At 39.8% G+C, this 25,786-nt stretch overlaps 1 protein-coding gene across 2 annotated transcripts in view; it reads right to left on the bottom strand.

The window, feature by feature from the left end:
* The window catches only part of PXYLP1 (2-phosphoxylose phosphatase 1), a 104,131-nt gene that overhangs the window by 47,373 nt on the left and 30,972 nt on the right, over positions 1-25,786 (bottom strand). For both annotated transcript variants that reach the window (XM_037908994.2, XM_043522543.1), the window contains one exon: positions 21,017-21,148. In XM_037908994.2, coding sequence (XP_037764922.1) covers positions 21,017-21,095 — 79 coding nt within the window. In that variant the 5' untranslated portion in view covers positions 21,096-21,148. The remainder of the gene's footprint in view (positions 1-21,016; positions 21,149-25,786) is intronic.

Raw genomic sequence — 25,786 nt, forward strand, 5'->3', positions numbered from 1 at the left:
CATAATCCAAATTATACATATAAAATGATGAGGTCTAAATTAGCTGTTACCACTCAAAAGAGAGATCTTGGCACCATTATGGATTGTTCTCTGAAAACATCCACTCAATGTGCAGCGGCAGTCAAAAAAGCCAACAGAATGTTGGAAATCATTAAGAAAGAAATAGATACTAAAACAGAAAATATCATATTGCCTCTATATAAATCCGTGGTACACCTACATCTTGAATACTGCATGCAGATATGATCACCCCATCTCAAAAAAGATATATTGGAATTGGAAAAGGTTTCGAAAAGGGCAAACAGAAATGACTAGGGGTATGGAACAAAGTAAGACTGGGACTTTTCAGCTTGGAAAAGAGACGACTAAGGAAGGGGGGATATTATACAGGTCTATAAAATCATAACTGGTGTGGAGAAAGTAAATAAAGAAGTGTTATTTACTCCTTCTCAAAAGTCAAGAACTAGGGGTCACCAAATGAAATTAATAGGCAGCAGGTTTAAAAACAAAAACAAAAAGTATTTTTTTCCACACAACACACAGTCAACCTGTGGAACTCCTTGCTAGAGGATTTTGTGAAGGCCAAGACTATAACAGGGCTCTAAAAAGAACTAGGTAACTTCATGGAGGAAAGGTCCATCAATGGCTATTCGCCAGGATGGGCAGGGATGGTGTCCCTAGCGTCTGTTTGCCAGAAGCAGGGAATGGGCGACATTGAATGGATCACTTGATGATAACCTGTTCTGTTCATCCCCTCTAGGGCGCCTGGCACTGGTCACTGTCAGAAGAGAGGATACTAAGCTAGATGGACCTTTGGTCTGATCCAGTATGGCTATTCTTATGCTCACTCCTCACACCCTGGCTGTCCACAATGCCTGCCATCATTCCACATTCTACACCCCACTCCAAAACCCTGCTTCACCTATCCTGGTACCATACACCCTCCTCCTACTCACTCACACACTCCCCCTTGGCTTTTCTTCCCATTTAGCATCAGTGCTGTTGGGAACCCCTGAAGCACAGATAGCTCAGCAATGGATACTGTTGCCTGATGTACCCGTACAATGGCTCAGTGTGTCAAGGGCTTCCCACAGTGCTGCCGTCTTGGCTCTGCAACATACTGAAGAAACAAGGGGAATGTGAGGTAGGGAGGTCAAGTGGGGAACCGGAAGAGGAGGAGCAATAGCACTGATAAAAGGATTTAACTGGGGGAATAACGGAAGGAGCTCCACTCTGACAAACCTCTTACACTTTAATCAGCGCAAAGCTCTCTGGCAAACCATAGGAGGACTGGCTGAAGTAGAGCTCTTCTCCAAAACAAGTGCTAGTTTAGTCTAGTAGAAGTACTATTTTCAAGGCCAAGTACACAGACCTTAAAAACTCCTCCAACTTCAAGGGGACTCTCACCCATTCCTCTAGAAGCAAGCATCTCTGCTCTTTCAGATTTACAGATACTTTCAGAAAACTGGAGACTCAGAATAAGCATTTAATACTAAGCACAGAAAAATAATCCACCCATCTGTATTTGTTCATGTGCCATAAAAGCAGATATAAAGAGTACTATATCATTGTACAAAATGTACTGGACTTTTTTTCCTTTTACAAAAATATTAGGTAGAAATAGTGAGCTATGTAAATTACCAATTCTGAACCTAAAGCCCTTTATACATAAATATCATTTTTGTTGTTCTTTTAACCAACTGGTAAACTGATTAACTATATACAGATATTATTAACTTATCAAAATTGTACACATTATTTAAAACAGAACTACATTTTCTAGTGTCCTTTGTACTTTTTTTTTTTTAAACCAAATGACTAAGTACTTAAGTATATAGAATAAATGGAAATGTATGTTTAGGAACTCTGTTTCCATACACTAATCTTTACTCCTGAGATTATGCAACAGTTTAATAAATAAATAGCTAAATAGCTAAATAAATAAATAAATAAATAAAAACCCACTACCCACCTGTCAGTAGTCCCACTTTAGAATCCTGATACTCTACGACTTTTGTTGTGTTTGCAATTTATAAACTACCGTGATTGTGCTTAACAGGGGAGTAAATTGTTGACAAAGTTACTACTCTAATTCTGGATTAGCAGAGAAAAAACAATCCATTTATAAAACATGTTTCATAAAGTTGATTTAAAATAAAAAATGTTAATTTCTGGAGAAGGTTAAGAAAATAGTGTAAAACGGTGTACCTCAATTCATCAAGCTACATTTAGTGTCTTTTATACATTTTTTCAAACTTTCCATTAAAAATGTATAGTAGGGGCCAATTATATTGCTAAAATAAGTTAGTTTATGGGTCAAATCTCCTCCGTTCCCAGCCCCACCTTTGAACTGCATAGAGCCATCCTCACATAAACTTACCTTGTACAGGGGTTGTGCTAGATACCAAGAACTCAATCCTCCTTTTGCTCCCATGCACATGGGGAAAGGTCTGGAAACAGGCCAGTGGATGATTCACTGTTGTGCAGATCCACCAACCCAGTCCCTTGTCCAAACCACAGACACAAGAGCTAGATGGGGGCAAACTGCAGCCTCAAGGTCACAGTACCAGCCACACAGCAGCTCAATGGTCAGAATTGGGTGGAATAAGGAAGGGAAGGAAGGAAAGAAAGAGGATTCCTTCCTTCTCCTATGCCTCACAGAGAGTACTCCAGCACCCTACCCTGTTACACAAGGTGAACCTGGGGCTGAGCAGTGTGTGCACGCGCATACAAAATCTGCATTAACTGTGGATTATAGCATCTACTACTGTTCCTCATTTATCTGTATTTAGAATCATACTGATTGAGGCCATTTCTGTTGGAGACAGCTAATTCACAGCAGAATACAATTCTGAGCATCCTACACTGTGACATGCAGCTCAGCTAGTAACTTATAAACTGGGAAGTAGATCTGAGGACCAAGAGTTCATACTGCAAATATTTAAGCAAAATATTTAAAAGCACAGTGACCAAGGAGTAGATATCATTGAATAAACATTCTTGTCAGGCCAATGCTTTTCATCAACAGAACTGAACAAATACTTGCTGTGGCAGCATTTTATGTTGCAGTTTACCTTAACCATAGATGTCTGCAGCAAACGTTCAGCACAAATGAGAACAAAAACATCATCAAAAGCTTACTGGAGTAGTTCTCTTCATGCTATTGGGTGCAAACCTCCTTTCCTACCAAAGAGAAATAAATCCATGACTGTCTGATGGCAATGATCAATACAGCAGCAGGCATTTCAAAGGAAATATTGTTTTCTGAACTTTTAAATATACACATTAGGCTGCCAGCAGCAATCACTAAAATCCACAAACTCAGTTTTCATTTTGTTCACTGACCTTTGGAGGGTCTATTTCAAGATCAGACTGGATAATATTAGACATTTACAACATTTTTTTAAAATTTGCTTTATTGCTCTTTATTGCTGTATTTGTAGCCTTGGGAGCACAGGAAAGTTTGCTGTTCAAAATGACAAAAGGCAAATTATATTCCCATTTACTAATTAAACTGCTTTCTGTGCCTTGGTTGAGACAGAAGATGGTGGTTTCCCTCTTCATTTGCATTGACGGACCAAAGGAGGACCAGTCCCTAGAGAGTCTCGGTATAACTTGCCCTGCTAAAAATCTGTTCAACCAGAGCCAAGAACACAGTCCCCAAACCCCACAGGTGTGGGGAAATTTGCAGACAAAAGCCCCTGCTGTTCTGAAAAAAAGGAAAGAGAGATCACTATCCTGTGACTGGGAGGATACTCTTGAGAGACTATGGATAAGGACCAAGGAGTCTGAAGAAGTGACTAGGCTGATTTTGATTTTGTCTTTTCCAGCCTGAGCGACAACCTTAGCCACTGATTTTGCTGCTTTGAAGAGTGTCTCTGCCCTGCACAGGGGCTTCTCTCCCCTTTTGCAGAAGCAGCATTTTGATTGCCACAGCTTCCAAAACAGAACACACACTTATGTCCCTCATGTGAAAGTGCAGCTGTAGGAAGCACACCTGAGGGTTGCCTACTCTTTTTCTTTAACCTTCTCTCACCAAGAGACAAAAGGCAGATTGATATGGCGGCAACAGACACCTTCCTGCTCTGAGACACAAAATATCTAACCGGAGAAGCAGAGTAAGAAGTCCAACAGAGTGGGCAAATCCTGGATACTGACTGGTCATCATCCTACCCAACAGCGTTTTAAAACTACTAAAATTCGGACATTAAAACACAGCCACTAAGGTGACATCTTAGAAACTAACAGCTGAAGATGGCCCTCCAGCCAAATTGTTATTAGGGACAATTAACAGCTCAGCCATGCCACAGCAGGCCATAAGGAGAGTCCATTCAGAAGCGAAGAAGAGGCAACTATCTTTGTCAGATATCAAGAGGGACAGCTGCAGCAGAGAGGTGCAAAATAGGAGGATGCCAACCATATTTTGAAGTCACTGGTGTTGCACTCCATCAGTTTTAACCATTTTTCTAAAGAGGGCACAAAGAATGCAGGTTGATACTTTCTCTTTTAATTACTCCAGTCGACAAGTTTTTTTTTATATTCTGTGAGCCCTGATAATGTTGCCTACCCAGTTCCTTAGAGATGAGATGTGCTTACCGTCTCGGAATATTACTACTATAGATGGCATGCATGCACGCACACACACACACCCCCCTATAATTAAGCTTACCTACATGTTTCCATTATTATAAAGTGTCATTTGAGGTCTCTTAAATTTGCTCAATTTTTTAATTTTCTTAAAATTTGGTAGGTGTGCTCTAAACCAAAGAGAAAACCCTCCCTCTCCCCGCCACACTCCCCCCAGTCTAATTTTAAAAAGGTTGAGCTATTTTTAAGCATAGGAGTAAAAGAGTGTAGTTCTTCTGTTAAAGAAAAAATGTCAGTTATTTTCTTAAACAGCCTGAAGACCAAGGAAAGTTGGTGGAAAGTGAAAATCTGGCAGGGATACTAGGTTGTGGAGGTTCCCCCTTTATTGATCTGGTCAAAAAAGATCAGATTTGATTTGACAGAGCCAGAGTTGCAGTAGTTAAAAAAAAAAAAAGTTATTTTGTGCATTCACATTAGTTTATGTTAAACAAATCTAGGGCTGTCAAGCGATTAAAAAAATTAATCACAATTAAGAGCACGATTTAAAAAATTAATCGCACTGTTAAACAATAATAGAATACCATTTATTTAAATATTTTTGGATGATTTCTACATTTTCAAATATATTGATTTCAGTTACAACACAGAATACAAATTGTATGGTGCTCACTTGATATTTATTTTTAATTACAAATATTTGCACTGTAAAAAACAAAATAGCATTTTTCAATTCACCTAATACCATTCAATTCAAAATACAAGTACTGTAGTGCAATCTCTTTATCATGAAAGTTGAACTTACAAACGTAGAATTATGTACACAAAAAAACCACATGCAAAAACAAATCAATGTAAAACTTTAGAGCCTAAAAGTCCACTTAGTCCTACTTCTTGTTCAGCCAATCACTCAGACATACAAGTTTGTTTACAAATGCAGGAGATAATGCTGCCCTTTTCTTGTTTACAATGTCACCTGAAAGTGAGAACAGGTGTTCGCATGGCACTGTTGTGGCAGGCATCACAAGATATTTACGTGCCAGATGCGCTGAAGATTCAGATGTCCCTTCATGCTTCAACCACCATTCCAGAGGACATCCATCCATGCTAATGACAGATTCTGCTTGATAACAATCCAAAGCAGTGTGGATTGGCGCATGTTCATGTTCATCATCTGAGTCAGATGGCACCTGCAGAAGTTTATTTTCTTTTTTGACGGTTCGGGTTCTGTAGTTTCTGCCTCAGAGTGTTGCTCTTTTAAGACTTATGAAAGCATGCTCCACACCTCGTCCCTCTCAGATTTTGGAAGGCACTTCAGATTCTTAAATCTTGGCTCCAGTGCTGTAGCTATCTTTAGAAACCTCACATTGGTACCTTTGTTGCATTTTGTCAAATCTGCAGTAAAAATGGTCTTAAAACGAACATGGGCTGGGTCATCATCCGAGACTGCTAGAACATGAAATATATGGCAAAATGTTGGTAAAACAGAGCAGGAGACATACAATTCTCTCCCAAGGAGTTCAGTCACAAATTTAATAAATGCATTTTTTTAATGAGCATTATCAGCATGGAAGCATGTCCTCTGGAATGGTGGCCGAAGCATGAAGGGGCATATGAATGTTTAGCATATCTGGCACGTAAATACCTTGCAACACCGGCTATAAAAGTGCCATGCGAGTGTTGTTCACTTTCAGCTGACATTGTAAATAAGAAGTGGGCAGCATTATCTCCCGTAAATGTAAAGAAACTTGTTTTTCGTGTGGCTGAACAAGAGGCAGGACTGAGTGGACTCATAGGCTCTGAAGTTTTACATTGTTTTGTTTTTGAGCTCAGTTATGTAACAACAACAAAAATAAATATATATTTGTAAGTTACACCTCCAGGATAAAGAGATCGCACTACAGTACTTGTATGAGGTGAACTGAAAAATACTATTTCTTGTGTTTATCATTTTTACAATGCAAATATTTGTAATAAAAAATAATAATAATATACAATGAGCACTGTACACGTTGTATCCTGTGTTGTAATTGAAATCAATATATTTTAAAATGTAGAAAATATCCACAAATTTTTAATAAATTTTAATTGGCATTCTACTGTTTAACAATGCATTAGAACTGCAATTAATCGCAATTAATTTTTTTATCACAATTAATTTTTTGAGTTAATAGCATGAGTTAACTGTGATTAATCAACAGCCCTAAACAAAACTAATGAGCTCCCAGTATCCCATTCACAAGACATATGGATGCATGTAGAAAGTGAGGAAATTTCCACTGAAATTCTGAGACCTCACCCATTCATTAAACATGCAGTTGCATGATTTAACAAAGTGGAATGGAATTTAAGTTTTCAAAAGAAAGGGACTGTGGAACAGATGATGCTCAGGTTTCTACTGATAGACTTTAGAGTGTCAAATGAGTTTTTAAAAAAACAAGACTTCCCCCAGGCTATCGTTTCCCCACTTCCCTCCAAAAAAGGGGGGAGGGAAGGTCAGGAGTTCCCTTCCTACCCTGTGCTATTGCTTTTCTTTACAGTTTAGCATTAGCACACATGGAAGCAATCCCACCTTTAACAAAACTGTGACACTTCAAACTCCACTTAGATGTTAGTTTTAATACTGCCTTGCCACTATTATTGCCATAACCAGAACAGGGTCATCAGTGCGGAACTTCAACTGAGGAGGCCTCTAATTTGGAACTTTACCGAATTATGGTACGTGAAATGCAACTTTGAAAGTTAGTAAACACAAAACCAACTTCCTCGATCATGTGGGGTAGACATTTTACCTTCCAGACACCATCTTGCTCCAGACACCCATCTTCTCTGCATGCAGCCACAGCTAGGTTGCTTTCATTATGGCCCTATCTATGTCAGATACTGGGGAAGACACAGATGCTGCATGGCCCATGTAAGAAAAAAGAAATAGAGCACTGCATGCCACCTGCATGCAGGTGGCATTGCAGTCCCACTAGCCTCACCATCTCCAACTGAGATTTCTGAGGATTGCTTTACTATTTCCAGATGCGTTATCTGGAAACTTTGCAATAGTTCAATGAAGTAAACAAAATCATACGTGGCTGGCCATTGTGCAGTTGGCACGCAGAGGCAAGGTTCTACATTGATGACATTACTTTTACCAAAGTGCAACAGGGAACGCATAACAGTGTTATGTTTTGAGACTGAGTTAAATTAAATCTGTTAAACTGCATAATGGAGGCTTGAATTTCACCACAGTACGCCTATATGGCTCCAGAACATTTTTATAGATTTTTTTTTTTAATTGGCATAACAGCAAGGATATATGGCATTGCGTAGAGAACTTTCAGCATTTCTGACTTGTCAAAAATAAAACCACCATACTGGTTGTAAACATTTTCAAATTCTATAGAAGACAAATGTAATCCTGCCCTTTGAAAGCATTATTAAAATCAATGTATTGTTTGTGCTACGAGTGATCTAGTAACAAGATGTGAACACGATTCCTTACATACAGTAAAACGGGCATGTTATTTTCCTACCCGCAGGGGCTTGTTTGAGATCCTTGGATGAAAGGTGGTATGTAGAGTGCAATGTAATCTTGTAAATTGTATAATTTTTACCAGTTTATCTAGAATGCTGTCATAGCACATCAGACTGTGAGCTAATTAGGACTGAACCCTAAAGTCTGCCAAACTCAACTCAGGATGAAAGATATAGAGACTGAATAATGTACTTACTGATGGTAAAATGAAGTATGCTTGATAGATTCTTGACAAAAGAAACTAGTACAAGTTAACTGTAACAAACATCACAAACATGGACACCAATTGCTGTAAGTATCCAGTGTAAGAGAAGAAAACTGGGAAAGAAGCATGGCCTTAAGAACAGAGACATGAAATGTAGGTGCTCTGTGTTCTAGTTTTCTTTGTCTTCATCTGTGGCACAGGTGAAAGTGTGCAGCAGTTCCTTGTGCCTGAATTGTTCTTTTTCTCTCAAAAAAAAAAAAAAAAAAAAAACCACCCTCAGAAACCTTTTTCATTTCCCTCTGCATTTCCAGAAACAATTTTTCTCTTTTTCTTTCCCTTCAAATTGGTCAAGTGACTGGCGAATTATGATACTAGACATCTTGTTCTTCTGCTTTTCAATGTTTGTAATTCAGCAGTGGCCATTGAAATGAGAGGGTTAACAGGCATATTAATGATAGTTAATCCTTGGACTGTGGTAAAGGTAACATTTTCTGTTCATTTTTTAATTCCAAAGCTTTCTTACAAGAGACAAAATGCTAAGGATATAAACCTACATTTTCTTCCAAAGTATATACTGCTACAGTATAAAAATTGGCAGATTTTCCCTCTTGTGCTTGACCATCTGCTATCCTGAACTAATCTTTCATTTCTTTTATTTTATCCTTGCACTGCTAGCGATACTGAGTAATGCCCTGCTTAACAAAGTGTTCACAAAACCAGTTATTCCAAATTACAGAGCTTAGCTGCGCGTATCTCACAGTTGGTCATAATGGCCACTAGGACATGGATGTTTGCCTCAGACTAGCAAGGAGCACATGCTCAAGAGGACATTGCTGAAAAGTCATCTTACAGCAACACTACAATGGAGAAGTTTACGCTGAGGAAGCACACAATGTTAGATGTACAGGTAAGTGTCTTTTGGACTTTGGAGAAGTAGAGCTCAAAAACTCTACCAGACAGGCACCTACGCAGTGACTTGTGCACTGTGGGAGAAGAATTTGCTCCACTGGGACTTTTATACAAACATGTGCACCTACGCTGGCACTGAAGTAGCAGAGAGTGGCACAGAGAAAGTCGACAAAGGTTAGCCTCGCTTGTCTGCTCCAAACAGTGGTGTGCGCATCTGTGCATTGTGAATGCTGGGGGTCCAAAACAACAGTTGGCACACTGAATTCCTCCAAATGAAAATGGGAAGATTTCAAAACACTAATTTTACCCGTGACAGATATAGCAATGTCCTGCCACATCCTTGGGAGACTTTATTGAATGATTTTTTTTTTTTTTAAAGTAACTTCAGGAGAAGGGATTCCATTAAAACGTAAGTGATCAAAACCTGCCTGAAGGGAAAGCATTAAAATCCACAGAATCAGCATGGAAGCAGCTTAAGAAATCTTATTAGTCAGTGAAGATATGCAAACCCTGGAATACAAGAAAGGGTTAGGAAAAACTCCTGCATTATTAAATGACATGATACTTTAGTCTGAATAAACTATTATCTCTTTTCAACAAATGGAAACCAGCACAACTGAGGATAATGGAACAGAACAGACTGACGACTAAAATGTAAGATGAAGATTAAGAGGGCTTAGAAGAAACCTCAACAGCTAGCCAAAGAAAAAGGAATTTTAAGTGTATCAGAAATAAAAGCTTGCAGGACCACCTATACATCTACTAGAGCGCCAGGGTTGTAACAAGGGGGCAATTGAGAAGAATAAAGGAAAATTCAGGAAAGATACACGATGACCTATTTACATTCTTCATCACAGAGAATGATTAAGAGATACCTATGCCAGAGTTATTCTTCAATGAAGGGTAAGGCACAGCCAGAGACAAAAAGTTCCACACAGAAGACCAATGAACTATTATGAGAAATTAGATTGCAATTAATAACCGGGACTAGATGGTATTCATTTTGAAAGCTCTGAACTAAAATGAAATGGGCAAGACTAATGCATTCTGAATTAATTGTGAGCACTCAGGAAAATGATCAAACGTGACTGAACAGCTCCAACAAAGCATCAGCCTAAAAAACAAGAGGCTGTATTGAAAGGGGGAAGAGTACAACAGAGATGTAAAATGTCACTATGAAAGCTAAAGGTACTTTCTTACCTTGAACACTGTATTTAGTTTTGATCATAGCATCTCAGTAAAATCCAGCATAAAAAGAAGAGTCTACAAGAAGGCAACAAATAGAGGTCTGGGTGGGGGCAATAGGAGAACTTTCATCTGACAATGATTTAAGAAGCTACAAGGGGCTAGATTCAAGTCTTGGTGGACCACCCCAGCAGCAGAAAGCCTGCCAGGAGCAGGATGGTGGAATTAAAACACCCAAACTCCCCACCACTGAGTGGCACATAAACAGCCAGCACAACCCAAAAAGAGTGGCAGTAATGGCTCCAAAATACATCCCTCTGGGTAACCCTCAGAGGTGTGGTGGCTCCTATTCAGCCACAGTTCTAACTTAAAAGCTGCACTACCATGGAAATCCCAAGGAAGAATCACAACGCAAACGCTGCACTAAGAGGTATATCTGCCATGGGACTTAAGGGGCCAGGCTGGCTCAAGTTGGTGAAGTTTGCACCTCCCTGAAAGCAGCAAGCTAAATTTAATCCTAGGGCTACATAGTTTGGAAAGAAAGATATGATAAATAGATAGACAATAATAAATCGATGCCAATCAAGCCCCGCCTATTTATTCTTTCCTGTAAACAAAAACAAGATGGGCTTTGGAATGAAAAGGCGATAATTTAAAATGGATATTGATATGCAAAACCCATGTTTACGCAATACATAAACTCTGGAACCAACTTCCACAAGATATTGAGTCATGTAGCATAGAAGATAAAAAGATATTGGAATCAGAAATGCATCTTTAATTCCCTGAAAAGCAGCATGACTCAGAGCAACAGTCAGTCAATGAATGAAAAGGAGTTTTTGTAGGTGGCTGGCTGGTTGAATAACTGCTGAATTACCTATGGTGGTAAGGATATATTAGGAAAGAAAGGACTAACACATTTTCAAAGTGAAGAAATCTAGTTTATACATTCAAAGGTGAGCAGAATTTAAAATCAAGTACAAATGCAGAATATAAAATTAATAGTTACATTTCTAAAACAGCTAATTTCAGAGAGTGAAATCCTGCCTCCAATGAAATTAAACTCCCTTCAACTTCAATGGGGAGAGGATTTCACTCAGAGTCTTTTGAATAGACTTGACAGGGTACAACTTCACAGGCAAAGTAATAACCAAACACACAGGTATTCTACAAAACTCCACTCTGATGCCTTAGTTATTGGAAACAAAACCGAGAATTAGAGACCAAGGTTAATTGGACACGGAAAGACTCATAAAGGTGGGAACTCCTAGCAAATATAGTTTGGTTCCAGTTTTATCCAAAACCCTTTGTTTGGTTGAATCACAGTAGTTTGAACTTCTTTTACTATTTATCCAAAATTCAAACCAAGAATTAAACTGGAATTAGGGTGCATTTATTAGGGTTCCACCTTTTTTAATTTGGAAGCAGGAATTCCTTTTTTATTTTGATGAGTATTTAAAGTAGGAATTATATTAATAAAGATGACTATTACAATTACAAGGCTTAAATATAATTGTTAATTACATGTAACACTTTTTGCACATTCAGTCACCAGATTCAAGCCTGCTTGTATGAGATAGCTATTTGTTACCAACACTCTTGATTTTCCATTCTCATTTCCCTCCTGCTATAATTTGGTCTGAGTGATGTCTTAAGATTTTTAGAAACCTAGCTATTGATTTAGAATTAGTTTTTGCCAAATATTAAGCTTGCACGCTCTCGCTCTCTCTCCCCCCCATATATACATACACTCATCTTTAATCATGTTTTAACCTGACTCACACAATCTGTGTTTAGAGCTCAGCAAACCATCACAGATGGGGTCAAAACATAGGATTAAACTGAGTTTACAAACAGTTCTGTGGCCTAGAAAATACTTTTTTCACACTTTTCCATATTAACTGACCAAATCCTGTTTAAACCAAGTCAGCCTGAGCTGTGGTAAAGCAGAGTTTTTAAAATGGTTCCTCTAACATACTCAATTGTGGTCTTTGTGGAAAGAAGCAGGAGCTGCCATCCATCCCTATGCATTCATTGTGCCTTTTTCTCTTAAAGACTCAATTTCTTGAAAATGTAACAGATTCTGTCACACACACCTACCTCTCCCTCTGTTTAATGGATTATATATTGTACCATAAACTTAAGGTGGTGTGATTTAAAAACATATAGTATTTTAATATATAAACCACACATGAAGAATCATTACTATTGTTCATTCTCTCGACTCAAAGTACAAAGTTCTGGGTGTTTTGTTTTGTGCTTTATTTTTCTTTGCTATTACGCTACTAAGATGAACAATCAGAGACCTTCACTATGCCAAGGTTTAGTTTACTAATTTGTATTAATTTGATAGCAAGTTGAGAAAGAAAAAAATTTCTGTCTTTGTTTTAATTTGATTTTCTTTGGATACAGATGACAACCATAACAAACAAAACAAATGTATTTGCACTACAGAAGATCATTCTAAAGTTAAGCTACATTCAAAGTTGCTATATTCTCAATACAGTTAACCTGGTGAACGTCAAAGTGTGTTTTTGTACTTGATTTCCCTTTCTCACTAAAAGCATAAAGTAATTTTCCTTGAAATTGTCAATTTAAGGAGTTGCATGTTTATTATGCAGCAGCAAGGAATTCTCTTAATTATGGAAGATTTATTCTAATTGAAAACTATAAAACTAGTTATCATTTAACAAATTATTCCATTACTGCATGGAATGTTGTTCTGCATCCAATTATTTCAGAGCATTTAAAATGCAACTACGTCACCTTGGAAATAAGAGTCTATTAACAGAACTAAATAGACAACTCTGGGAAGGATGGATGCTGTGGGTTTCAGGGAAGTCAGTTATCTCAACCAAAACAAAGCAATGATACAACTTACATAATACAGTCCCTAAAAATTGTTAACTGTTACCTAAAATTGCTTTTCAGTTTCCTACATAAACCTCCATGGTGTTGATAGAGAAAATTACCAACCTGAAATTCTGCTTCTCTGAAGTAGAACTGCAAGGCTTCAAGAAAGCCTTTACATGGCCAACCAAGTTGTAATAGTGACAAATCAGAAAGCTATTTAGGGATGGTCCTTTGGGTAACAGCCCAGCAAACTGGCGTTAAATGAAGCAAGAAGTTGGGTGGTCTTTCAAGGGCATTAGTTCACTTAATAGATCTGTGAAGTGTGTCTCTACATTGAACATATGAGGAAGAGGGACCGTGTGAGTATGAAAAGAATACAGCACCACCCCACACGGCTAAACCAGAAGCAGAAAACAATGCAAAACAGGAAGGCAAAAGTACCAAAGTGGAGTCAAAGGAGGTGCTCCAAAACACAACCAGAATGACTACTGTGCCACACACACAGGCACTGAAGCACCGATGTAAGTGCCCAAGCAGTAACAAAAAAACCCCAATTCTCAATTGCTAAGGCAGGTGCTGATGCACCACAAAAACTACGTGGACAATCAAGGCCCACGTTAAACACAAAGAAACAAGCACTCTACCAATACAGCATCAAAGCAGTAAAATGAAGGGGCAGATGCCAAAGCCTCCTACAGCAAAACAGATCTGAAGCACTTCCCAGAGTGCCAAAGCACCCAAGCAAAAGGGTCTCTCAAAATCAGTTTTTTTAAAAAGTACATGGAACCTGCCCGGAAGAATAAAAGAAGTGCCTAAAACAGTCTGGGGAGAAGGGCCAGAGCAGCAACTGGAAAAGGCAGCTCCTGCAGGGAGTTGCTTGCTGATTACAGAAGAAAAGCGTTTAGGCTCAGCATGTGGTTCCCGGCCACCAGCAGGAATAGCTGGAGCACTCTCCACCAATTACCCCAGAGGCATCATGCGAAGGGGGGCACACAGGGTCATGTGCCCCCGCCCTGCGCTTTCTGTCTTCCATTTAGCACAGAGGTTCTAACTCGGGGGCATGGCCCGGCGCACCCCACAGTTTGATTGGAGCCACTCAGGCCCGTGGCAGCCATAAGGCAGACAAAAACAGTATACAAAGAGGCAAAAAAGGATATCATGGCTATTTAGAAGCATAATGTTATATAGAAATAAATATATAATCACTATTTACATGTGTAACATTACTGTACTCAGATATATTTGCAACAGGGCAACAGCTCACATTTACCAATAAACTTTAATTGTCAACAGCTGCATACTGTTTGAGATTTAGCCTACCACATAATAATTCAGGGTTGTAAGATCTGCTAGTTGAAAATATGCTGTGGTATCTGGCAGTCAGAGACAATTAGCTCAAGTAGAATTTTGTTTTAAGCAGCACTTACTTTTCTATACTATTTAAAAATGTAAAGCATACATCAACTCAGAGGCACCATCTGTTCAAGGAAACCTTGCTTTATAGCTGAGCTGATTTGAGTATAATGTTGTACTGTTTGTCAGTAGATCAGCCAACTGAAACTGAGAACACATCTGGTTCCTAATCCTTTACTTCAAACACTAGACCACACAATCAATAAAGTAAATTATTTAAAAGATGTCCAGAACTCCCTCTGAAACTAGTCTTTTAAAAAGTTTTATATTATATACTTAAGCAAAATACTACAGAAAAATGCTGTAAATCCTCTGTGCAATTACTAGAAAAAGTAAATAAAAGAAAAAGTTATCCATGAACAAACCCCCTGCCACATATATCAAGGGGAGGAAAATAGAAAGAGGAGTTATGGACATAAATAGATGCCCATTACTTGAAAACATTACTCAGGATACTTACTAGTTGTACAAAATGGGGGCCTGTCCACCTGCTGCAATTCACTTTAGAGCCATCATGCATTTCAGCAGTTGAAGTCCTAAGCACTAATCTAGCTGAAGTTGCTAGGGCAGGGATTGGTCCATCAATGGTCCATCAATGGTCCATCAAGCCCAGTATCCTGTCTTCCAACAGTGGCCACTGCCAGGTACTTCAGAGGGAATGAACAGAACAGGCAATCATCGAGTGATCCATCCTCTGTTGTCCACTCCCAGCTTCTGGCAAACAGAGGCTAGGGACATAGATGGGATTGCATTCCTGACCATCCTGGCTAATACCATTGATAGGCCTATCCTCCTTGAACTTATCTAGTTCTTTTTTGAACCCCATTATAGTTTTGGCCTTCACAACATCCCTTGGAAACAAGTTCCACAGGTTGACTGTGCATTGTGTGAAGAAGCACTTTATTTTGTTTGTTTTAAACCGGCTGCCTATTAATTTCATAGGGTGACCCCTGGTTCTTGTGTTATATGAAAGAGTAAATAACATTTCCTTATTCACTTTCTCCACATCAGTCAAGATTTTATAGACCTCTATCATAACACCTCTTAGTCTTCTCTTTTCCACGCTGAAAGTCCCAGTCTTTTTTAATCTCTCCTCATACGAAGGCTGTTTCATAACCTAATCATTTTTGTTGCCCTTCTCTGTACCTTTTCCATTTCTAATATATATGTTTTGAGATGGGGCAACCAGATTTGCATGCAGTATTCAAGATATACATAGATACCTAGATATTAATGTCAGAAGGGACCATTATGATCATCTAGTCTGACCTCCTGCACAATGCAGGCCACAGAATCTCACCCACCCACTCCTGAAATAAACCTCTCACCTATGTCTGAGCTTATTGAAGTCCTCAAATCATGGTTTGAAGACTTCAAGGAGCAGAGAATCCTCCAGCAAGTGACCCGTGCCCCATGCTACAGAGGAAGGCAAAAAACCTCCAGGGCCTCTTCCAATCTGCCCTGGAGGAAAATTGCTTCCCGACCCCAAATATGGCGATCAGCTGAACCCTGAGCATATGGGCAAGATTCACCAGCCAGATACCCAGGAAAGAAAAGGATATGGCCTTACCATGGATTTATATAGAGGCAATATGACATTTTCCTAATGGTTCTTAACACTGTTAGCTTTTTTGACTGCTGCTGTACATTGAGCAGATATTTTAAAAGAACTATCTACAATGATTCCAAGAGCTCCCTCCTGAGCAGTAACAACTAATTTAGACCCCATCATTTTGTATGTATACAGAAGAACTTCAGAGCTACAAACACCACTGGTCTGACCCAATATGGCCGTTCTTATGTTCAAAAGGAGTGTAATGAAGTTAGGGGAAACACTGCCTTATGGCGGCCTGTTGGGACTAGTAACAAATGCCACTTCACCTCGATTGGTCCCTTGAAATGTGTTAACAACTTATGATAAACAATCTGTTCCACCTTACATTCAGCAGTGACACTAAGTTTCCCAGACCTGGAGAAGAGTGCTGTCTAAGCTTGAAAGCTTGTCTCTCTCACCAAACAGAAGTTGGTCCAATAAAACATATTACCTCACCTATCTTGTCCCACTAATACACCATTTAGTAATAGATTCACAGATTTATATTAGCATGAAGCATTCATTTCCACTCTTAACATTTCATGAGATATCTGGCTTCAAATGCATCTCTGGCTCCTCTAACTTACCGTGGTTTGGGTATTTTTCCAGGTCTAAATATACTAAGTCCCAGACCACTGTAATTACCACTCCATGATTTGAAACCGAAACATAAGGCAATGAAATTAAATTTGCTTAAGACAGCTTGGAAAAACTAAAAGTTTGGAAACTAAGTTTTGCAGTCTAATAAAACAGAAAATGAGCATGTTACACTCAGATGAAAAAGCATTATATCTAAAATACATCAAACCTGAAAGAGATTATTTTACAACCATTTTGTGTAAAAGTGGGAACCAAGCATACTGTGAGGAACGTATCTCTCTTCTAAAGGTGATGGTGAGCTATATGTTTCACTGACATCATAAGAGACACTGTATTGTATGAAGTAATATTAGAATAACTGATGAATTTTTGAGGGAGGAAGCCTGAAAGAGGATTTATTGCAACAAGACAATGACCAAAACAAGCATCAAAATGAACACAAGTCTTCGGGGGGAGAGCGGGGGGCTGAATGACACAAACTTAAGTATTTCATGCCATAATCACAGTAATCTGATTTGAACACAACAGAAATAATTTAGGTGTAATGAAAAAAAAATTAAGAAAAGCTATAATACCAAAGAAAATGAAGCAGCATCCCAGGACTGCATAGCGGACAACTGCAAGGAGCTGTGTCAAGCTATTATGAAGCATGTAAGTAACATTTCAAAGAGACTTCAGTGTGTAATAAAAGATCAGATGGATACATACACTAACTAGAATGACTGAAAAAAATCCCTCTTCCTGATTTACCTAGTCCACGGTAATTTACCGTCCACTGATTTACCTAGTCCACGGTAATTTATGGCTCATGGGGGCTTGGCACTTTTGAATCCTCGTTCCCCATTATAAAGTCTTCTGCTGTGTATCATGGAATACTGGGTAAGATAAACGTTCCTTTCAAAACATTTGATTCCTGTGAACTTAAGTTTCTTATATGTGAGATCATTTTCCTGGTGATAGTGACTTGCTTGCTGAATGAGTGGGCCTCAGGCTTGGTCCACTCTACGAAGTTAGGTCGACGTAAGGTCAGCTTACGTCAACCTAATTATGTCAGTGTACATGCTACAGCTTTGCTCCTGCCAACGTAAGTGCCCTACTACACCAGCATAACAACTCCATCTCCACGAAAGGCACAGAGCTTATGTCTATGTAGTTAGGGCGACAGAGTGTCTGTGTAGACACTGGTTATTTACATGGAGTTGTTGGTGTCATTCTTGTCAATTTCAAGGCTCCATTCTGGAGCCACAAAATTGACAAGAAAGCCAGACTGTCACTGCAGGGTGGGTGGGGGAAAGCTCTAACTAGAGCCTTGGTGCTGCCTGGAGGCTACCAGCTCCCTAATGGGAGCCCGGGAGCTGCCTAGACTTTGGGCACGGAGCTCCTTGCTGGGAGCCCGGGGGGACAGCCAGGGTCTCAGCAGCAGGGAGCTGAGAGCCAGAGGACGGGGGAGTGCAGCCCTGCACCTATGGGGGTGCCCAGGTTCTCAGCCCCACACATTGCCCCTCTTAAGTTGGTGGAAGCACTCCTAGTGCTTCTACCGCACCACCCACAGAAGGAGGGCAGTGTCTACATGAACCACTGCAGTAATCACTGAGGTGGTTGTAAGTTGACTTAACATAGGTCAACTTAATTTTCTAGTGTAGACATGCCCTCAGACTTTAGTACCTGACTGACTGTATATCAAATTTGAAAAAGATAAATTGGTATTACAGACTCATTTAAGATTCCTCCCCAAGCTTTGCTTGGAGTTCCACCTTAAGGAGAACAACATCCTGCCAACATTTTTTCCAAGCTGCATGATCATCCGAGCCAGGCCTTTCTTGACACACTCAGTGTGAACAGGTCCTTGAAGCAGAATCTGGAGCTGACAAAAGATCTTAGGAACTCCACCCAACTTTCTGTTTGACACCGATTTGTTAGGCACTGCTGTTACCATGAGGACCATGTTTAAATAGACTTCCAGTTGCATTTCCTCTTGTTATCTGACTGGCCTGAAGCTAAAAGGCCACCTTCATCAAAGGCAAGGCTGCCACTTCCACAAGCTTACTAAGAATTCTTGCTTAGATTTAACCTCTCTGTACTCCAGAATATTTCCATGATAAAGGGAGCTCACCTCTCCCATCTCCTAAAAAGTCCTGTTTGTTTCGGAAATGTCATTTCTTTTAATTTTGGCTAAACCTTTCAGCTAATTGAAGCGGTTATTTGTTTCAATATTGGCAGCTTATCTGATTGAGTTTTAGTCCATTTGGTACTTGCTGGATGGTCTTTTAGTCCTTTTTATATAAAAACTCTGATTTTATTCCACTGTCAGTGCCACCCTTGATTGCTGCAGCCTACTTTCCTTTTGAAACATGCTTCTGTCTTCTTACTCTCCAGGTGTTGTGCGAAAATGGTTTCTTTAAAGAAGTGAAAATTACTTACCTGCCTTTTTGAAGACATTTCACAGGATTCTCACTCACCTACACACATCCTCTCTGAGTAAGGATTCTTCTTTATGGAGTATCTATTTTTGGTACCACACTCATTTTTACATTTGAGGTAATATTTTTCTGTCTCACATTTTAACTGGCCTCTCTCTAGGACTATCACCTCCCACACAGAAAATTAAGGCAGAGGCACGTATAGCCGTAAGGCATGGCATGCAGCAGCCTTCAGTGTGCCTGGCTCACATCCTACCCAAGAAGGGCAAATTCTCTAAGAGGATTTTTTTTTTTTTTTTTTTTTGGTGAGCCATAGGTTTTTGGATTACATTTTGCAGAAGAGTAGTTAATGCAAAAATGCAGTGTGAAAACCCTGTGCCTGAAAAACCAGTTAAATATTATTCAAGAGATGATACATTTTAAATGCAAGGTACAGTAGAGCCTCAGAGCTATGAACTGACCAGTCAACCACACACACACACATCATTTGGAACTGGAAGTACGCAATCAGACAGCAGCAGAGACCAAAAAAAAAAAAAAAAAAGCAAATACTGTACAGTACCGTGTTAAACATAAACCACTAAAAAATCAAGAGAAAGTTTAAAAAAAGATTTGACAAGGGAAGGAAACAGTTTCTGTGCACATTTCATTTAAATTAAGATGGTTAAAAGCAGCATTTTTCTTTTGCATAGTAAAGTTTCAAAGCTGTATTAAGTCAATGTTCAGTTGTAAACTTTTGAAAGAACAACCATAATGTTTTGTTCAGCGTTATGAACATTTCAGAGTTATGAACAACCTCCATTCCTGAAGTGTTCGTAACTCTGAGGTTCTACTATACTTCTTTATAGGTGTTATTTTGGCTGCTAAACAGAGCACATTTTACTCCATGGATGTGAAAGAAATAGAGAATTACAATGAAAATTTGATAAAATTAAATACAAGGGCTGAAGAGTTCAAGTATTTCCTAACTAAACTACACACATCCAGTGTAGGAGAAGACATTTCCCTAAATTCTGTCTATACTTTTCTCCTCACCTTCAGTCAACACCTATTTATTTTTGTTCGTAATAGTAGAAAGATTAGGTTTGTGCATAGGCCTCATCTTCACTAGGAAATTTCATTTGTAAAGCTGATTTTTGAGTTAGCTGACACAGTGCTGCCCGGAGACAAGGACAAGTCATGCTTAGCACTGTATCTACTAGTTTTGGGTAAACCTTACTGGAACTATCCATGAGTAGCTGACAGAACACGAAACATGGATTTGCCTTTTTCTACATCAATCAGTCGCTTGTGGTCAGCATTGTGTCAGCTAACTCAATTGTCAAAAGTTTTGTTAAAACTCGGTTAAATTTCCTTGTGCAGATAAGACGAAAGAAGGGAAGAGTCTCAGCACTCAGTACTGTCAGAGCAATACTCTGGATTCCGTCTTGCTTGCTCCAATATAAAACAAATCAATGTTTTTACCTACGTCAGCTTTGCATAACTTGATCTTTTGTCAAATTGTCCTGATTTTATAATATAGTGTGCAATGTACCATTTCGCTATTTTTATTCTTAAATTATTTTACCTTCTAAAAGGAAATTTAAAAGAAAAAAAATGTACATTTATATAAAAAACACAAATGCTTAAGAAAGGACACAAAAGGCTTTTTTTAAAGGAAAAAACCTAACACATTTGGCTACACTATGGGCAAATTGTAGGCAAAAACAAAAGGAGGTTTTACTTACAGAATTGTAGGCTGAGGCTCAAAAAGGCTAGTAAGGCTGCCAAAGCCAGCAAGATCAGAAAACGATTTCGGAAAAGCATTATTAGTCGTTCTGCTTTCTCTTCATGGTTTCATCTCCATACATGAACACTTCCTGTGAATAAAACAGACAAGTGTATATTTAACAAGTGGAAGCTTACAGCTACTCTGAAATAAATCCAAGTATAATTTTGGTAGGAGTACAAGAGAGACATGAGGTTATTTCTTGTATGCAAGTTTCAGAGATGCAGAACCTTGATCAAGATACAGGTTTCAGAGTAACAGCCGTGTTAGTCTGTATTCGCAAAAAGAAAAGGAGTACTTGTGGCACCTTAGAGACTAACCAATTTATTTGAGCATAAGCTTTCGTGAGCTACAGCTCACTTCATCGGATGCATACTGTGGAAAATACAGAAGATGTTTTATACACACAAACCATGAAAAAATGGGTGTTTATCACTACAAAAGGTTTTCTCTCCCCCCACCCCACTCTCCTGCTGGTAATAGAACGCTTCAAGTCTCTTCCTTGCCTCTCAGGCCAGTGTACCAAACTGAGCAAATTTTGCAACAAAGTAATTTTTTTCTCTCCAGTCTCTAACAATTATCTTGTAGCGCCAGGGCCGGCCCTAGACATTTTGATACCGTACGCAGTGCCCCCACAGGGGGCTGGCTTGGGGGCCAGAGGGGAAACCTCCCCCCAGCAAAAGCCGGTGGAGCGGAGAGGGTTGTGGCCAGGTCACTCCACTTCCTGATGCCCAGTGAATGCACCCCACACTCACGGGGTGGTTGAAAGTGGAGTGACCAGGCCCCAACCCGCTCCGCTCTGCTCCTCTGGCTCCCAGGCTTGGGACTTGGGGGGCAAAGGGGAACCGCCCTCCACCACTCATCAGCGGCGCAGAGCAGGCTAGGGCTGCCTCACTCCATTTCCTGCCGCCCTGTGAGTGCAGGGCACCCCGACCCCTGCTGCAGTTTCTAGTGATTCCTGTCTTGATCTGCTAAGTCAGAGCAAAATTTATGGACCTGTATGCAGCATTCCCTAAGAGTTGTGATGAATGTATGAGACAAAGATGTTCATCTATATCAAGGCAGCACTGGTTCTGTCCTGATGGGCCTTTTAATCTTTGTGTATCATTTTCAAAGCAGCACCACTGTAGCCCTCTGGGTTGTTTCTTGGGTGTCAAACAGTGTTAAAGGCAACTTAACCAATCAAACTGGCAAAAGGAAAGAAACACAAGAGCAATATCAAGAAGATTACATAGTTACTCAATGTGGCTAGCACACAGCACGATGGAGCATATATTTATGAGAAGATAAATCAAGAGAATGAAAAAGTAGATGTCTAGTCCGGAATGGAGGAGCCCATTTATTAATTAGAACTTACACTGGGGTGCATGATACTGGTGCACAAGAAATCTGCACTGTTTACCTGAGGCCTTCTGGGTGGAATTCAAAGTGCTGGTATTGACCTTTAAAGTCCTAAATGGGCCACATTTCTGGAGCGACCACCTCTTCCCTCAAATCATTATTCCTGCAGCAGTAGTCAGTGAATGTGCAGAAAGGGGATGGACTGGTGGCAGGGGTTACCAGCTTGGAAATGCACTTCCCCACTTAGACCCCCAGAGCCTTGATTTGTTAAACTTTTAGACACACTGAAAAGCTTATAACTTCCCTTGAGCATAGGACAGGATAGGGTATTTGTTAACATGGTATAATTAGACTGTGGGGGATGAATTAACTACCTCTAAAAATTTTAATCTAACAGTAGATTTAAGCAGCCTCATGTAATTTTGATTATTATGAGCTTTAAGTATTGTAATGGGGACCTGTGCTTTTCTGGTAATAATTAATCGGATTTCTCAGTACATAAAGCTAGGAGGTATAAGTCTTTGCAAGACTGTATCTCTCTCTCTGTCTCAAAGGATACTGACTGTATTGGGAGAACTGGCTTTCCATTTTGTTATACTACTTTCCAAGAGACTATAAAGAACTGAGGGTTCTGAGAAACTAGAAACCGATGCCTGTTGCTATACTTTTTCAAAATGCCACCAGTGCCATAGTTGGCATGGGAACACAGTAAGAAATGCATGGCAGAAACGAGACAGTATAAATGGGAAGGAAGGCCTGTAGTTTAAAGGGCCCTTTTAACTTTCCAGAATAATAGCTCTCACTGTAACTAGTGTAATCTCTTAACGAGAGGTGTGCCAGCCCACTGACTGATGCTAAACTGAGCTGTGAAGAAGAAAAAAGTGAGACATACGGATGGATGATTACAAACCACCAGGAGAGAAAGAAGCAGCTAAGTTAAACAGATGGAAGGACAGAAGGAAAACTACAGGAAAAGCAAAATTAAACGTACGGGGCGGAAAAGGTAAAATATATGAGGAAGAAAAATCTCAAGAATTAATACCAAACTCCCTCACCTCAATATCATTAGTGAATAATATTGGTATATAATGCAATATGCCACAAAAAGTGGAGAGACAGAAGCGTAGAGAAAGTACGGAGAACAGATGCCTTACATTAGCCGGGATATTTATGGAAGATGTTTAATTAGCTTAAACTTTCACTCTTCTTGCAATTAAGATTTAATGTTTAGACTAAGTAGTTCAGAAATTGTAAATAAGAAAGCAAGATTCTTTTTTAAATTATACATGTTTTGGCATGCTAACGAATTATAATCATTATGTTATGATTGATTTGTGACAGTCCCTGTAGAGTCACTGTATTCAATAAATGGTCTGCCAATGAAATTCGTTATCAGCTCTCACTTGATATCAAGTATCATGGGATCAGATGCATATATACAGTACTGTGAAATGAAACAACAGGTTTAAAATACTGATAGGTGTGGTATTCAAGAGAAAAACAGCATTAAGACTGCAAACATTAAGTAGAAGCAAATACAATCAATAAGAATAGATGTTGGTTATAGTGGCTGGACATTCAACTGGCAACTTTGAGAAGTATATGCTGATTGAGTAGTACATAAAAAGAGGGGGGTTAGAAAGTGTAAACTAAGGGCAGGAAAATGAATTCTCCCCAAAAACCAAAACCCCTCCATGTGATCAAAAAAAGATGAGGAGAAGAACACACAGTCAATGTGCTTTTGGTGTTAGGCGTTGTCTACACTACAAAATTAAGCTGACCTAAGTTAAGTCGACGTACAGCCACCACAGTAATTCCTGCAGTGCTTCATGTCCACACTATGCCCCCGGTCATGCACAGCCTCACCAGGAGCACTTCCCCAGACTTAACTATGTGGGGCACTGACAGCTGGAGCCCCTCCACCATGGGGTTAACAGCCAGAGCTGTTGGCCCTGGGGAAAGGGGGGCTCCAGCTGTGAGCCTCACGTGGGGCTGACAGCGTGGGCTGTCGGTCCCAGGGTGGGGAGGCAACAGCTGTGAGCCCTGCACAGGGCTGACAGCCAACAGGCAATGTAGGTAATGCAATGTCTACATCAGTGGTGGGCAACCTGTGGCCTGTCAGGATAATCTGCTGGCAGGCCTCAAGACAGTGTTTACATTGACCGTCTACAGGCATGGCCGCCTGCAACTCCCAGGGGCCGCCGTTTGCTGTTCCCAGTCAATGGGAGCTGCGGGAAGTGGCGCGGCCTGCAGGAACATGCTGGGCACCACTTCCCCCAGCTCCCATTGGCCAGGAACGGTGAACCTCAGCCACTGGGAGCTGCAGGCGGCTATGCCTGTGGACGGTCAATGTAAACACTGTTTTGGGGCCCAACAGCAAATCACCCTGACAGGCCACGCGTTGCCCACCACTGGTCTACACAGACACTGTGTCACCCTAACTACATTTATTTAACCACTACGCCTTTTGCCGAGCTGGAGTTATTAGGTCGATGTAGTGGGAGACTTACATTGGCAGGAGCAACATTGTAATGTACATACTTACAGATTGAGGTCAACGTAAGCTGCCTTATGGGGACCTAGCTCTGTGGTGTAGACCAAGCCTTAGAAATACACTGTTACAGAATTAGAGATATTGCTGCAGAATTAAAGCTCACAGTATTACAGAGCAGCTGCTGTTTGGATGACATTTGGAGTATATTGATCTTTATCTATTTACTTGATGGGTGGTTCAGAGTGCAGGTCATGTCCTAGCCTCACTGTCTCCACCTGAAAGCTCTCAGTACCCGAAGGCCAATTTTATCACCAACAATTGACAAAACATTGGCTCTACTTGTTGGCTCGTGATCCTCCCAGGCTTTGACATTCTTGTTCTAAAAGATGAATAAACACTACTGCTAGAAACGCAGTCCACACTCAGCATTCTCAGCACTGGCATTCTATCAGCAGGTTAATAAATTGGTATAAATCACAGCATTTATTGCACATAACTGATGATATAGATATTCAGCTCAAGACAATGTTAGTCTGGATAAAGAAATTCTGCTGAACCACAAACTTCATTCAGACATTATTAATCGTAAGACATACAAAATCAACCTAGAATTTACAAACGAATGATGTAATACCCCCTATAACCAAATGTAGCTAATAATTAAAAGAAAAGCTATTCGGACACCTAATACAGTATATGTCCTTGCTATGTGATTTTTTTATTTTCCTCCCTCTTAAATTGTGTCCAATATCTATTATAACAAATCACAAAGGCAGAAGATTACTGATCTAGTTTAAAGTATCCCCACTGTCACCTACTCAAGCACAAAGATTTCAGTATGTACTAACTTAAGCTGTGCAACTTCTTGCATATTCACTCAAGGCTGAAAAAAAG

The sequence above is a fragment of the Chelonia mydas genome, chromosome 9 (assembly GCF_015237465.2).
Source record: "Chelonia mydas isolate rCheMyd1 chromosome 9, rCheMyd1.pri.v2, whole genome shotgun sequence".
NCBI lineage: Eukaryota > Metazoa > Chordata > Testudines > Cheloniidae > Chelonia > Chelonia mydas.